The 17053-nt window shown below is 39.3% G+C and overlaps 2 protein-coding genes across 2 annotated transcripts; one reads left to right on the top strand and one right to left on the bottom strand.

Annotated features, from left to right (window-relative positions):
• Nucleotides 1-10684: 10684 nt before the first annotated feature.
• cfap73 (cilia and flagella associated protein 73) lies at nucleotides 10685-13760 on the top strand. Its single transcript, XM_069138413.1, has 7 exons — nucleotides 10685-10750; nucleotides 10858-10984; nucleotides 11933-12025; nucleotides 12139-12330; nucleotides 12789-13010; nucleotides 13128-13283; nucleotides 13370-13760. Exons 2-7 carry the CDS (start codon nucleotides 10859-10861, stop codon nucleotides 13487-13489), a joined length of 909 nt encoding a protein of 302 aa, XP_068994514.1. The 5' UTR covers nucleotides 10685-10750; nucleotide 10858; the 3' UTR covers nucleotides 13490-13760.
• A 289-nt stretch (nucleotides 13761-14049) lies between these two features.
• On the bottom strand, nucleotides 14050-16799 carry iqcd (IQ motif containing D). Its single transcript, XM_069138412.1, has 4 exons — nucleotides 16098-16799; nucleotides 15757-15969; nucleotides 15547-15618; nucleotides 14050-15015 (listed from the first exon to the last, which is right to left on the bottom strand). The coding sequence occupies exons 1-4, from the start codon at nucleotides 16701-16703 to the stop codon at nucleotides 14734-14736; spliced, it is 1173 nt and encodes a 390-aa protein (XP_068994513.1). The 5' UTR covers nucleotides 16704-16799; the 3' UTR covers nucleotides 14050-14733.
• Between the last annotated feature and the right edge of the window lie 254 nt (nucleotides 16800-17053).

Genomic DNA, 17053 nt, shown 5'->3' with positions numbered 1-17053 from the left:
CACATGTTAAAAGAGTGACATTTTTAAATGTCACTTATTTGGCCTGCAGAGCTACATTTTTGTACGGTGACTAAACTGGGAGGCTTGATGAGGACAGCTTATGTTTTTGCCGTATTATATGTTAAAGCCACTGCCCATCTGTGCAGAGCCATTTCTCTTGCAAAGAAGATTTTTTTTCTAAAAGACATATGAGACTTATTTAAAGCTTTTTTCATTACACTCTGAACTATTTGTTTGAAAATATAAATGTGCTTTGGAGTCTCTTGCAGAACTCTTGAGATGCATTTGTGTGATGTCTAGCATTAGTGATGCCATTTTGTGCAGAATAAGTGGTCTGAGATGGAGCATAATTGGTAAAGCTGATTATGGCTTGTCTGTATGGGTCTGATGGTGCTCTGTCTCTGTGGCACTAAAGGACGACAGCTTAGTCCCTCTTGACGAGCATTGAACTAGTAGCACAACCGTTACACAGGAACACCACAGAAAATACAGATTCTTATGTTTAAGAATTTTTTTTTTTAGGTTTTGAAAGTTTGGAAGTAAAGATTCAAATTGGATGTAACTGAGCATGTAGGATTTCTTTCCTGAATCTCCAACATCTTACCAGAGCTTATTTAGATGAGCGGTAACCGTTTTTAAAGCTTAATCAGAGCAAGTTAAAGTCAGAGGTTAAGAGGACTTAACTGTAAAACAGGTCAATAGTTGCATAAAACCAATTTTTCAGCATATGCGTATCTGTAATTACAGCCCGTAAGCACTCTATGGCACTCAGAGGATGGCACAATGGCAATACAATAATGTAAAACAATGAATGCTTGGCCATTACATATGGTGTAACAAAGTAGGATGGTTGTGGTTTATTTGAATGGTACTATCCATCCTTGTTGGTATTTAAAAGCCACAAGAATGGCCTAATGCTGTTAAGGACAGTATAGTAACAAGACTAAGACCCAAGCTAATTTCCCCCTAAATGAGAGTTTATGGCTGAAACATCCCTGAAATCACTGAAGTAGATCTTAATATGAGCGTAAGGGCTGTCAAGGATAAGAGGCCAAGAAGAAGTGTGTGTGTGTGTGTGTGTGTGTGTGTGTGTGTGTGTGTGTGCGTGCGTGCGTGCGTGCGTGCGTGCGTGCGTGTGTGTGTGTGTGTGTGTGAGCGTGCGTGCGTGGGTTGTCCTGCATCTTGAATCTGGAAGACAAAGGGAGAGGTCAAGGTTCAAACTAACAGCAGACAGGCCAGTCCAGGGTCAGAGGGCTCAGACTAACCTGATCAGTGATGGCTGTTTATCTACCGTCACTCTGATGGAGCTGCAGCAGCTTTCACCCTCAATGCTGAACTCTCACTTTTAGACCAGTTTGACAGATCAGTGCCAATTTTGAAGAAAAAGCTGATCCCCCCCGAAATAAATAAACATAAAAACATGCCGTGTGGCGTCAGGTCTCAGGATCAGGTCGAACTGAAAAGAAGGTTTTCTGTCGCAGAGAAGCTCAATTTTTTAATACAGACTCTGTGATGTGAGCAAGAATAATTGTTTTAACTCCTAACATACCGCCAGAGTCCCAAGACCAGCAGCCAAACACACATGACAGGGTGAAAGGGATAGAGGCGCTCCCGCAGTGGGTGGTGGTGGGGGTTGCGGGCCGTCATGGAGCCAGTGTCCCATCTGATTACAGCCAGAGGACTGGAGAGGCACGCTAATCCACCACTTACACACACACACATACAAAATGCACACATATACTGCCTCGGAGAAAAAGACACACAGCCAGCATGACAGAAAGACGTGTACACACACGCACACGTGCGCACACACACACACACACACACACACACACACACACACACACACACACACACACTAAGCTATTCAATCAAGATATTACATCCCATACACCCTGACCTCACTCTGGTTCCCCTTGTCCAGACAGAACACACAAAACATAATGATATCACTGCCAGCAGGACTTCACTTTGCCACTCTGCTGCTTTCCTCACCGTACAGAGTCGCTGAGGCTTCCAAGCCTCCCAGGTCTGAATAGCGAAACGTTGCCTGTGCCCACTTTTAAAAATACTCAGGTAATGGTTCCAAGTTCACACAATGCCCAACACATGACAACACTTTCAAATAACAATGGTAAAACAATGTGAAACGAGTCAGTTATAATGAGGAACATACAGAGAATTAGCACCTGAATCTGCAGCTTTTCTCAGCTTTATGAAGCTTTATACACCGTTTAGCTGACCAACCTGCAACTTTAGTTCACTCTTACTAATCTTAGAGCTTAGTTTATGGCCATAGCAGGTACCTAAGCATTCAGTGAAACAGCTCATACACCAAACAGGTTAAGGACTCACTGGAGAACATAGTGTAGTAATTAGCAGCTACAGAGCCACATACTGTATTTCCTTAAGGAGTTGGTGGAGACCCAAAACTGAGCTAAAAGACAATGAATGTTCTACTTAGATTCACCAGGTGGTCTGAAACATGACTTTAAATGAGTGAGTAGAGTTGTCCTATAACTACTGAATGTGTTAGCAAATGTTTGCTAAGAACAAATGTACCATATCAATTCAAAGTTATTACATGTCAGTATTTTGTTCACAACTTCCCTAACTTGCTGATTTAAGTTATCACTTAAAAATACAGGTTTCAAAATAGTGGAGCCAGCCTATAAAGTAACCATTAGAGTAACCAAACTTTTACAAAAACAAAGCTCTAAGTCTCCAACTAGATTTTGTGCACCAAGCTAAAAGCTAACATTAGCTGCACTAAGAGTGTTTTTTTTAGTTGGCTTAAGGTTTACCATTTTCACCGTCATAGTTTATTGTGTCAGCATGGTGACTTTTACTAATTAGCACAAAGCAAAGAACAGATAAGTGGAAATTTTTTTGTATTTTTTATTTTAGTGTAACATGTACAATTATTGGATATCTAGAAGTTGATTTCCATTAGTAGTCCTGGGTAAAGGTCACTGGTGATGCAAAGTAGTCAGTAGTAGTAACCTTTGGATGTGATGATGGTGCTGATGAAAAGTCAACTGAATTCATAAAATTCACCCTGAATGAACTGGGGGGGGACATGGATGTGGGCAAGAAAATATCCTGATAATCCATCCATTGGTTGTGACACTGTACTGGTGCAAACAAATGAATATATAGTGGTATCTATGACCCTACATGTGTATTATTGGATATACCTTATTTTCGAGGTTTTCACTGTCCTGTCTTGTAATTAGAGCCCAGCCGCTATATCATTATGTTGGCCTATAACATATATATTGATACCAGTGTATTTGTTGTCTGATATTAAAAGTTTCTTTAACTGAACAAAGTGTGATAACCATATTTGACGGATCGTTGCAACAAATGTGTTTTAATATATATATTTATAAAGAACATCTTCCTATGTGTTCATATCACAATGTTTTTACTCCCGAATATCCATATCAGCATTGGCCCAAAAAAAAATAAATATCCAGTATTGGTTTATTTATATTACCTTAAAATAAAATAATGTGTACTGGTCAATGACATCCTTTTTATCTTCTTATGGTGTTGTGGATACAATATTTTTTTGGGATTGTTTTACTTGAACGATTTTTGGTGGCCTTATGAGGTGAAAGTTATTCAGTATCTGGCAGTCCTGACCCGATGTCTTATTTTATGTATAACGTTTGCCTCAGTTACAATTACGAAACAAAAAAAATTGTCTTAAAAGTGTCAAATTGAAGTAACACAATGTTGATCTTAAAGAGTATCATTTAGCTTTTTTTTTTTTTTTTTTTTTTTTGTAGCGATACCACTACCTCAGCAACTCCTGCCAGGCTTCCCTCCCTCAGTGCATTTCGGTTTCTGGCGCATTCCTGCAGGCTTGTTGCCGCTCATGTACAAACATGTTTGCAAACAGGCCTGACAAGACCACTGCTGTGAGACAAACACAAAACACAAACATCTAACCCTAAACCATCAATAAACAAACAAATCCATTCATGCACCACACTCCCTCCAAACACTGCATGCACATGAGGCCCGATTTCAAAGCACTCACTCAGTCTGCTGTCATACCCCATTGTTTTCCAGGAGAAGCATTGTTTGGCTCCTCCCCAGCGCATTTCAGTGATCTTGTCTCATTATTAATAGATGGTGTCAGAGAGTCACTGGCCTCTCTGTCTGACAACGCATTAGCATAAACACAGACTTCCTCTCAATATCTGTTTGCACCACAATGTTGACCTTTAATTATGGATGTATAAATGTTTATTACCTGTCCACTTAAGTGTGAGAGTGTGTGTATGTGTGTATATGTGTGTGTGTGTGTGTGTGTGTGTGTGTGTGTGTGTGTGTGTGTGTGTGTGTGTGTGTGTGTGTGTGTGTGTGTGTGTGTGTGTGTGTGTCTGTAAGCTACAGTGAAAGTAGAGGCTTTTACTGGTTACAGGACTGAGGATTCAATCATTCTTTTTAAAGTTTCGCGCTAATTAAAAAGAGCCCTGAGAACAAAAGCAGAATTGGTGTCCTCAAACGCCATTTCAACAAGATTCAAGCAAACCAACACTGACAAAAGAGACGTGCAAATGTTCAAAGCAACATGAAGCACGTGGCAGAGCTTCAAAGCAACCAAATAGTCAGCATCCAATATTCTGTAAAGTTTAGAAACTGTGAGGAAATTCACATTAACATCAAAGTTCAGAAATAGAAACAGTGAAGAAGAATACAGCTTTAAAATGACCACAGCAACTCAAACTATAATAAAACACAACAATATGAACACATCAAAAACTAAGGCCACTGTCACTGTCGGCCTGGCTCCAAGAGAAAACACAAACAGAGTCGGAAGGAAACACAACACAGCTTCTAAAGTCAAATCTTACCTAACCAGAAATAAACATTAGCTCACTGCTAGTAGGAACGAGCCTGTTGATGTAACATTAGCATCAGCAAAATACACCTGCGGTTACAGCTCAGTTTATCCCAAGAACAAACTTTAAGTATGTCAACATCTTATTTATTATGAATACCAGTGTTGTTTTTCCTCCCAACACTGTGCAGTGCTTGCTTTATACCACTACCAATTATTCTATCAGATAATACAACCTAGTGTTTCAATGGCTGAAGTCACCGTCGGTGACTTTTTGTATCCCTTTCAAATTAAAAGCCCCCAAGCGTTTCAAAAACAGTTCGGGCATATCAGGTTTAAACCTTGTCTTGTTACTCTAATTACTGACATGGCTGTCCCTCTTATTAAATAAATGTATGTTGTAAACATCAGCTATTTCTTCAAGTGTCTTTTATTCACTGTAGAAATTCAGAATTTAATACTAAATGATTTGCGGTGCAAAAATTCTGTAAAAAAAAAAAAAAAAAAAAAAAAGTTCATTGCATTTGGATATTTGGCTTTCGTGATGCAGTGCATTAAAAGAGTATTTACAATGAAAATGGGTGACATAAGATTAATAAAAATGGACAGTGCTACCATCATTTTTTGTATCCTCCTCATGGACTTTCTGTCTTATTCTGACCTATTCATCTTCTGCTCATCCTCCTCGGCTGTTAAAAGGTCTGCTGGTGTTTACATGGGTGTGATACCTCCATCTCCACAGCCTCACACTGTACCCATCACCTAACACAACGGGCTTTTATTATAAAAGCATCTTTGCATTAGTATTAATAAAATACTGTGTGTGTATGCAGCAAGCCATTCATTCATTCATTAAAAATGGATAGAGCGGCATGCCTGCAGCTATCTGTGTTGTTGTTTTTCCCCTTCACTGCCTTTTGATCATGCCTTTTATTTCTTTCTCTACCATTTTTTTCAGCTGATTGTGTGTGTGTGTGTGTGTGTGTGTGTGTGTGTGTGTGTATGCATGACACACATTTACATCAGATGCATTTTTCTGGTTCTGCTGCGATCACTGTCAGCATCACCATCTTTGCCACACCTGGCAATTATTATGCAAAAATAACAGCACACAGCATTTCCATTAAGTGTGTCAATGCCACTTTCTTCTGTCACTATGTGTCTCTGCTACCAGTAATGTCAAATTACCATGACCACACTCCTAAATGGCTCTTACTTAAAGGTGATAACAAGTCTTTGAAAATATTTTAGGCATGGACTAAGTCGGGGGTGTCCTGGACGAGTGGCAGTATTCATAATTTGGTGATAAGATGAGATTCAAACTTTTTCTTGACCACTGAAACAGCAGTTCAGAAAGAAACCTCACTAAGTCAATTCAGTATAGTTGCTTTAGAGTTTCCAAACATGCATCACTTAGGTTATCTGCTGTTTTGTCAAGAATAAATCTCCCTCCTCGATTGAGGATAAAATAAATGGGCATCATTCACCAATATCTTTAGATTTTTCTTAAATTTGTTCTTAAGAAATGTCCTAAGAAAAAGTCTCCATCAGATTCACGCCGTGTTCCTAAACCCCGGATTTGTTCGCACCTGTGTTCTCATCTCGATGAATCCCACGGTCCTCGTAAATAGTAAGCCTGTGCCAGTTGTTCCTAATTAGCATAAGCAAATGCCCTGCCAATGCTCATAAAAGGGCATGACGCTGCAGTGCCGTGTGCACACAGAGTCACAGAAACTGAGGGAGAAGAGAAAAGTTGAGAGAAATGTAAATAATGCCGGTGGAGCAGCGGACACCAAGAGGAAGAACAACTACAGTATTTCTGAAGCGGAGGTGCTGCTGCAGGAAGTGAACAGAAAAAGCGCTGTCATATTTAATAGCGTAAGTAGTGGATGTACAATTTTGAACAAAAAAAAGATGCATGTGATTATTGCTCGTTCAGTGAACGCTGTGTCAGGAGAATGGCGCAAAACCAATTGTGTAAAACTAACCAGCAGCGTGCAGACTGTACCCTGCTGCAGCAGCAACTCCAGACCTGCATCCAGGTCCTGTTCACCTGTTCAGATCCTGATCCTGTTCACCGGCATTCAGATCCTGATCCTGTTCACCTGCCCCACGTCTGATCTCAGATCCTGGACATCCAGGAGTGAAAGTCCAAAACACTGACACAGACAGCCTCAACACTGGTTACAATCCCAGAAACAAAAAGTAAAAATACACTCTCTAAGGTGTCATGTACCGATTCTTGGTGGTACATCAACTCCTTCAGCGGTATGTACCTATCCCTGGAGGCATGCCACTCCTTTGCCACTGGTACGAACTGTCTGCTGACAGTATTTGCCACAGACATATACAGTGGGTACGGAAAGTATTCAGACCCCTTTAAATTTTTCACTCTTTGTTTCATTGCAGCCATTTGCTAAAATCAAAAAAGTTCATTTTATTTCTCATTAATGTACACTCAGCACCCCATCTTGACAGAAAAAAACAGAAATGTAGAAATTTGTGCAAATTTATTAAAAAAGAAAAACTGAAATATCACATGGTCATAAGTATTCAGACCCTTTGCTGTGACACTCATATTTAACTCACATGCTGTCCATTTCTTCTGATCCTCCTTGAGATGGTTCTACTCCTTCATTGGAGTCCAGCTGTGTTTAATTAAACTGATTGGACTTGATTAGGAAAGGCACACACCTGTCTATATAAGACCTTACAGCTCACAGTGCATGTCAGAGCAAATGAGAATCATGAGGTTGAAGGAACTGTCCAAGGAGCTCAGAGACAGAATTGTGGCAAGGCACAGATCTGGCCAAGGTTACAAAATAATTTCTGCAGCACTCAAGGTTCCTAAGAGCACAGTGGCCTCCATAATCCTTAAATGGAAGAAGTTTGGGACGACCAGAACTCTTCCTGGACCTGGCCGTCCAGACAAACTGAGCAATCGTGGGAGAAGAGCCTTGGTGAGAGAGGTAAAGAAGAACCCAAAGATCACTGTGGCTGAGCTCCAGAGATGCAGTAGGGAGATGGGAGAAAGTTCCACAAAGTCAACTATCACTGCAGCCCTCCACCAGTCGGGGCTTTATGGCAGAGTGGCCCGACGGAAGCCTCTCCTCAGTGCAAGACATATGAAAGCCCGCATAGAGTTTGCCAAAAAACACATGAAGGACTCCCAGACTGAGAAATAAGATTCTCTGGTCTGATGAGACCAAGATTGAACTTTTTGGCGTTAATTCTAAGCGGTATGTGTGGAGAAAACCAGGCACTGCTCATCACCTGCCCAATACAATCCCAACAGTGAAACATGGTGGTGGCAGCATCATGCTATGGGGGTGTTTTTCAGCTGCAGGGACAGGACGACTGGTTGCAAGTGAAGGAAAGATGAATGCGGCCAAGTACAGAGATATCCTGGAAGAAAACCTCTTCCAGAGTGCTCTGGACCTCAGACTGGGCCGAAGGTTCACCTTCCAACAAGACAATGACCCTAAGCACACAGCTAAAATAACAAAGGAGTGGCTTCGGAAGAACTCTGTGACCATTCTTGACTGGCCCAGCCAGAGCCCTGACCTAAACCCAATTGAGCTTCTCTGGAGAGACCTGAAAATGGCTGTCCACCAACGTTCACCATCCAACCTGATGGAACTGGAGAGGATCTGCAAGGAAGAATGGCAGAGGATCCCCAAATCCAGGTGTGAAAAGCTTGTTGCATCATTCCCAAGAAGACTCATGGCTGTACTAGCTCAAAAGGGTGCTTCTACTCAATACTGAGTATTAATTTTATTTAATTATATAAAACCGATTTACAAAAAAAAAAAAAAAAAAAAGGCAGGAAAAATATGAACAAATAAGGAATAGACTTGGAACAACAATGGTGTAGGTGTTATGTCACAGCCATACAGGTACAATAATACTGACAAGGAAACAAAGTTTAAAAAAAAAAAAAACACCAAACAAAAAGAGTAACAGTCAAGTAAACAAACGAGGATCAGAAGAAGCAATTTAAAAGAGCAAGCACCGAAAAATAGCAATATACATCTTTTGGGCATTTATATTAATTGTATCCATTAATTTGAGCAAATATACTTAACTGGGAAGTCTGAAGTTACCGAGTCGGAACTTTCCCACTTCCCAGTTACCTGAACGCACCATTGGAAATAGGCCTAAATACATTAAAGGACGAAGTACCTATGCTCTTCCATTTACTTTAGGCTATAGCTATTATATTTACCTAAAATAATCACAAGATTGACAATATCTGAAATGTTTGAGTCAAATGTGTCAATAAAATAAATAATGTCATGGTACGAAAATTATATGTTATCCATTTTTAATGCTAAAGTTTGGAGTTTGGAAGATCCACTACTCACCACTTACCAAAACAAAAGTCATAGGACTATGAATATAACCAACGAAATGAGAAAAAAAAAAAGTTTTTATTATGTGGTTCACATTAAGGCTGTTTGTTGAATATAATAGCGACCTCTTCCTGCTCCCACACACTTCAGTTTATGTCATAAAGAAAAAAAAGGCAAAAAGCTGTTTCAGTATGTAAACAACTTGTCAGACTCCAATAAACCCTAACGCAAATTAGGCTTACAATTTGATCCAAAGCAGCCTGAAACATTTCACACACCTGATCTTGTTTCTGACAAAGTGTCACCATGTGTGCATGTGTCTGTCAGTCTGTGGTGAGGAGTGTGTAGCCATGTGCTTGCGTGCACTGTCCAGTACTGTCAAAGAGTCTGCAGTGAAAGGTGTGATAGTAAGTGTGATTTTTGTGCTTAAAGTGAAAAAATCACACATTTCCCTGTGGTAACACCTGCCAATCAGAAGTCTGAAACTCACATCTCAAGGGTCACATCTCTAAGGTCCACACTATACATACATGTTCAGTTGTTTTTAGTCAAATGTGGGCTATAAATGGAGACATTATGAGACAACGCTCCCTGGGCACACACAGAATAAAGGTCCCATGCAGGTAGATACATGTTTTTTGTAATTAGTAGTTTTGAGATTTTGCAAGTTAACCAGGATGTGAACTTAGTCTTTCATTCACAGTGGAAATTAAGAGAAGTTTTCAGCCATGTATGTTAAGAATTCTTTATGGCTTCCAGTTCAAGAGATACTGCAAAAAAACACAAAGCCCTACATATCACAAAGAACAATCTTAACAGAAATAGAATATGACCGAAGATAAACCAAATAATGTAAAAACAAAATTTAAAAAAATAAACAGAAAAAACAGCTACACACCCATAGATTAGACACATATGTACTCATGGTAGATGAGGAGAGTGAAAATATTCAAAGAAAACCTGTGAAGCCAGTGTTTGTTTTAACTAGCCAGTTATCTAAAAGGTTTTTTGAGGAAAACCACACACAATGCCTAGTGAAAGCTGATATGTTTTATGCCTTACAAAATGTCTTGGAGGAGGGGAGTTATCTTCAAATCAAAATGGTGGCCAATTAATTCCATCAATCTACTAATTGATTTATTAACTAAATATTATATAATTTAAGAGTTTGGTTTATTGATTAAATTCAGTAAAAAGAATTGAAGCTTTTGGTGAGGCAGTGCTCTCGTTAGCCAACATTAGAAATTCTAGTCATTGATTAATTCCTATAAATGTATTTATCATTTGATTTAGTTTGATTTATAGATTATAAATGGAAAAAAAAAAAAAAAAAGTAACGTTTCGTTAAAACTGAAATGTCGGCTCGTGCCTCGAAGAGGTTCTGGTGTATGTTGCCATGGCAACGATTGGGAGAAACGCTCGAGGCGCACCACGCTTAGAGAGTTTTAAAAACAAGTCATAGCAGGAGGAAGCGTAAACCTGGAAGATTGCTTATCGTTACCTCTGTCCGAAAAACCTTCAAAGGGTCGGAGCCGGTTTCAGGGTGAGTTTATACGGGGTGGTTCTCCCTGTTTGAGCGTGTGAAGCCCAGCCAAAATCAATCTGGGCGATCAATGCTAATAACTTTCTTCTATGCTTGTGTGTGAACAGGATGTCGACTCGCGGAATGAGAGATGTGACGGCAGCAGGATGTGACAGCGGCTGTGTCCCATATGAAATACAGATGGAAGAGTTGGAGTTGGACGCGCTCAAGGCGAAACTTGAGGAGGGCAAACAGGTGCGAAAACAGCTACGTTGCGGTGCACAGTTAGCCTTTAACGTAGCTACTTCTCGCGATATAATGTCGCTTAACTTTCTTTCTTGATGGCAGTTGTTGAAGAAGTGTTGAGACGCCTTACAAGTAAAAAAAAAAAAGTGCCACTGATGAATCTGCTTTTGTCCTGAAGCACGTGCAGGCTTTGTTCCCGTTTATGTGCGTCCCTTTATAGCTACGATTTGCCCGTCCTCTATTGGTTACTTCCCGCATGATAACACGTCATGTCACAAAACAAAAGTCTTCCTAAACTGGTTTCATGGACCTGACAATGAAATCATTGTGCTTCAGCGGCCTCTAAAGTCACCAGACCTGAATCCAGCAGGACATCTTTTGGATTTGATAGAACAGGAGATTCCCAGCATGAATGTGCAGCTGGAAAAATAATCAGAAGTGATGTTAAGAATCATGTAAACATAAAGCAGAAACTCGGATATGATTATTTTCTTGATAAATTGACTGATTGTTTAGTTTGAACACATTCAGAGATTGGTGAGATCACAGATACCCAGAGCCAAAAGTGACAGGCTACGCTCATTGCTCATTGCCAAGCCAATCATTCAAGCCTTAAAGCTGTTAACAATAAATTAAAACTATTAAAATAATGAAAAATAAAGTCAGCAAATCCCCCTTTACAGAAGCTAGAACAATAGGACTTGGGATAGTTATTCAATTGATTTAATAGTTTATTGATTTTAATCATTTTATTGACTAAACAGTTCAGCTCTGCTTTTATACTGTGAAATAGTTTAATTTGCAACAAAGCATTTTATAAGCAAGTCATATGTTTTGTATAATAAATGTCATGGAGTAAAAAATAAAAAAATATCCCTCTGAAATGTTGTGGAGTAGAAATATGTATCATAAATATTAGTGATCTAACTTTCTTCTTCTTTGTGTGGTTTTATGTAGGTGTTGGAGATTTTGGTACAGCGCGTAGAAGAGTTGAAAAACAACATTAAGAAAACGCTGGATTTAATCATAAACTTTGATAAATCTCCCCAGGTACAATTGGAAAGCATTTCAAACTCACTCCTGTGTTGGACTGTACATGTTGGGTTTCAATTTTATGGCTGGACCAGGAACAACAAACTAACTAAAGCTCTGTTTCCCTCTAGCGAAAAGAGCTTGATGAAGTCTTACAGAAAATAGAGAGGAAGAAGGAGGAAAAGCTTCAACAGCAGGCAAAGATAAAGAAGCTACTGGAAGAGTATATTGAACTGACTGAAATGAAACAGGAGCTACAGTGTGAAGAAAAGAGACTATCTGTTTACTGTGACTACATGAAGCAGGTGTGCCAAAAAACCAAGGTACTGCAAGTTTTCTTTTTTACATGGCAAGAAACATGTCACTAAATCCAATTTGTACACTATGCCAGAATAATTTGTCTTAAAAAGATGTTTATCCATTGACGAATCATCGGAAAGCCTTTTTTAAACAAGCGCAAAGTTCATTTTAACTCTTGTAAATTGTTCAGTTGTAATGGTAGGCAACCCTAAATCTGAACTCCTCTTGTCTCTTGATAATGGCCTGAACATTGCTCTGTGAAATAAGTCCTCTCACTTTTTCTCCCTACAGGTAAATGTTTTATATCTGAAAGTGTTATGATTTCACTAATAATTTATGATTTTCGCAGGGGCTTTATTGTTACGGGTGCGATGGCCTGTCTATACCGAAAGCACTGCAGATAATTCTGACAGTTTGAGTAGATGGTGACATTTACTATTGGGCTGCACCCTGAATGTATGTGTGCGATTTTGTGTTACAGTTCAAAGATGTGGAGGTGCTCACGGATTATATGGAGAATCTTTTGCACTTTCGAGACAAGCTATATCAGAGTGAGAGTAAGAGGCAGGACCATGTGGACCAGATGAGAAAAGAAATGCTTGTGTTGGAGGACCAGCATAACTTGCTCCGTCTGCAGAGGAACAATGAGCTGTCCAGTCTCCATGATGTGCTGGAGAAGACTCGCTCTGAGGCTTTAACATGGGTACCAGACATAATCCTATGTCAAAGTCCAGCATCAGAGAAAAGGCTAGGTAAAATGTTCCTTAAGGATCTAACTACCATCTTTTGAATAAAGCTTGTCTGTCCTGCCTTCATACAGGAAAGGAAGTGGAACTACATTCAGGAAACTGCTGCAAAGAAAACACTCATGCTGGGGCAGATTAAGATGGGGACCCTCAACCTCTATGAAATGACAGGTGGCATCGTAGGAGACGAAGGTGTGGACATGAATGACACAGAGAAACAGCTGGAGCATGTATGTACCCTCAGAGCAGAGATGAAAACAAACAGCAACAGAGAATGATCATTGTAACTTACTGTTCCCTGCTGTCTCCCTTGTAGATCAAGACGTTCTTGGGCGACCACACTGAAATATTGAAACAATATCAAACTCCCACACAAAGACTCAACAATGGACAGAAACCACTCAAAAAGCGCTCCACGCCTTGCTTATTAAGATGAATATATTTCAATTTAAAAAAACTAATAACTTAAAATTTGTTAGTATTACAGATAAGATTGCACCAGTAGAAATTAAAATCATGTAATTTCACCAAAAAGCATCATGTAAGAATGCTATTGTGGTTCAACAATAGGAGAAGGCTGGATGCAGATGGCCTGAAACCAAGCTTCAGCCCCCTGTGCATGAGTTTGCATGTTTTTTTAATACTTAAATTCAGATAAGTACAGCTATATCTGTCAATGTTTTCTCTATCACTATGTAAAGATTTTATGGTTAAAATGTCCTAGTTTAGTGCTATTTATGAAATTTTAATCAACACTGCGAGCCATCGGAAATCATCCACTTGTTGTCTTGACATGTTGCCTCACGTTTTAAAGAATGTGTTTCACTCAATAGCTGCAGATGGTAAATGCATCAATTATGTCGGCCAACTGCAGTTATGAAGCCTCTAAGGAAAAAAATGGAAGCAACTTTCTAATTACAGACTTATTTTAAATCTACCCTTCATTTGAAAAATCATTGAGAAAATGGACTACAAACAACTTATTGACTTTCTGTCATTAAACCGCTGTCTATGCATTTAAAGTTGACTCGTTTTATGACTTGAACATTGGTGGTGAAGTCCCCTGGTCCTACATGACTACAACATAAATATAACTAGATTATCCAGAACACAGGAGTCTGCACTGCCTCCCTGTGGCCATTAAAGAGAACAGCAATTCTGATTATACCTGTGTCCAGTTAAAAGTTGAGTCGAAAGCTGCTGGAAATTTGCTGAGGATATTAAACTATTTACTACTACAAGAATTATGAAGTTGTTCACCCAGAACAGGTGCAACAGAGGTCACACAGGCAAAAAGATGTCAATCAATTAGCTCAGCACACTGTTATGCTGTCCTGAGAAAAGGTCTCAACTGCAAAACACCTGAGTGGATATTTGTTACAAATTTAACAACATCTGCTGTTGCTTCAACATTAATGACTATTTTGATATCGTTTGCAGCAACACAATATCCAAAAATTTAATTTGGTCCACAAATTCAGAAAACACTTACAACTATTCTGTAGTTCTACAAAAACGATAAATACATCTAAAATGTAAAAACTATATTTGAAAGAAAAAGTCAGAAATGCTAACCACACTGATTTAGGTTATTTTTTTGTTTAACAAAACATCTAAAAACATTCATGCTCTACAGTTGGAGAGTGTGTCGGTGTAGAACCACAGTGATGAAACTGTGGTTTATTTGATCTTCTTGCTTTTGCCTTTTTTGCCCTTCTTCCTTTTCCCCTTGCTTTTTAAGGCCTTGCGTGTCTTGAAGCCTCTCCACCAGGCTTGGGCAATAACTGCAGCTTTGGTCTTCAACTCCAGCTCCCTCATCTGCGCTCTTCTCTTCTCTTCTGCCAGCTGCCGCCTCTTCATGACCTGATTGTAATCCTCCTCTAGGGCAGAGTAGGGTTTCTCCAGGTTCTTCATGTCTTCATCTTCCTTTTCATAACCCTTTTCATTCAAATCCAGGGAGGCCTGAGGTTGTAGAAGGTGGCAGTTAGGGTGTTGAAGGGATGTAGAAAAGACAGATGGTGGTAGATAGTGATGTAAAAAAATGACAAAGAAGAACCACACTAAAATTTGCTTAAACTATATCATAGTTTGGAAACATTGTCTCAAGATGTTGTATGCACGTAAATCCTATTTGTCCTGTATTGTAAATCTGAATCACAAAATTGGCATTAGAAGATCAGCCAAGATAATAACTTTTAATAGGCTTCATTACTGTGGCATTTAAACTCCTCACCCAGTTTCTTGTAAGGTTTCGATAACTATGTAAGTTCTTGTTTTGTAATAATTTTCATCGTACCAATGCACGGATATTTTAGTGGCTAGATCCCAAATATAATTTGACAAAATAATCTCAAGAGTTCTTCATCAGTGCATTGGACTGACCAAAGTCCATCAGCTGCTGAGGACTGGCTCTAGGTGAGCCCAGTGTTAAACTCATTCACCATTGTTGTAACTGTTGGCACTTTGTGGTGGCAAGACTGTTTGAGTTTGTACCTGATTTTCTTCGATTTCATCATCAATATTTTGCAGTAAGTACTCCATTTCCATCTCCACCTTTGTATTTTTCTGCAAAGGGAGAAATTTTTTTAAATTTTTTTAATTAAAAAAAAAAAAAAAAGAGTCAACATGAGTTTTAATGAAAACTAAATATGTTACTCCCATTGAATATGAAACATTTACTTTGCAACTCTATACTAAACGTACCTCTTGGGGTATTTTCTCAGCCTGGTTGTTTTCAAGCATCAAATTGTTAAGCTGAATGTTCAGTCGATCAATTTCCTGTTGTATACTGGCCTCTTTCACATTAATTGTCTTGGTCGGTTGCTTCTGCATAAGAGGTGTCTCATCGTTTAGTTGTTTATTGACCGCCTCCAGAGCACTCTGCAATGTTTTAATTGTAACGTCTATCTGAGAAATCTGTGACATCAACAGAAAGAAAAGAACGGATCAATATTTTTTTCTTCTCCGACTGCATCTAAGGAAGTAATGCAAGTGTCAAAGTGTAAGTAGCGGGTTCGTTATCAACATCCAATTTGATGCCTCACCTTTACGTCTGTTTGCTTCATGGCTGCAGCTATTTCTTCTTCCTCTGAAATGATGTCCTTTAGAGTTTGGATCAGGGGTGAAGGCACCTGCTTGTTGAGGACCAGCTGTTGCTCCTCTTTCAGACTGGCCTGCAACATTTCTATTATATGGCTGTGAAACATTTTAAGCTCTCTAATTACTATGTACTCACTCTCCTCGACTTTCATACTTAGCTCTGCCGTCAAGCCAAGAATTGCATCTGGATGGGTGCGGAAAAACCTGAGTACATCTCTGAAAGAGTTCTTGATGGCCTTCTCGAGCAGAGCCCTTAATCTCTTCCTTGCTTCCCCGGCTTCTTCCTCATGCTCCCTATTTGACTGAACACCTTCTAGTTGGTCCAGTTTTTCAACCGATATTTGATGCTCTTTAAGTGCCTTGCTCAATGTCTTGTCCTCAACACCAGACACGCCATTAAAGCAGAGGATAGCAGGAAGAGTTGCTGCAATCTCAAGTTGACTGATGCAGTTTTCCAATACACGTACAATACACTGAGCCTCAGGAGAAAGCGGTTTCTTTTGAAACAACAGACCCCTTTTTGGCTGGATCTTTTCCCCATTTGTAGACATACTGTCACTGGATGGTGGAAACAGAAAAAAAAACAGTGCAACAAGTCTTATATGTTGTATATAAAAATGCGGTGTTTGTTTATATTGTCATGTCATCCATTTATCTATCCTTACTTGTGTTCAATATATCTTCAAGTTTAGTTCCATATAAAAACTTGTTGAAGCCTGCTGCTCCCCAACCTGTTTTACTTGTGTCCTCTAATAGAAACAATGTGGCCTGAAAATGAATTATGCACGAATTGCAAAGACTGGAGATAATGTATTTCATGTCGCAACTCTTTGGGAGTTCAGATCCACCACAGTAACTAACGGTTAGACTATAACTTGTAATGGCCTTAAAGTCATTGGTT

Source organism: Embiotoca jacksoni, unplaced genomic scaffold, assembly GCF_022577435.1.
Source record: "Embiotoca jacksoni isolate LCO1_2020_lvr unplaced genomic scaffold, fEmbJac1.0.p SCAF_8, whole genome shotgun sequence".
NCBI classification, from domain to species: domain Eukaryota; kingdom Metazoa; phylum Chordata; class Actinopteri; family Embiotocidae; genus Embiotoca; species Embiotoca jacksoni.
The sequence above is the reverse complement of the archived record's forward strand: the minus strand, read 5'-3'. Positions and strand labels throughout refer to the sequence as shown.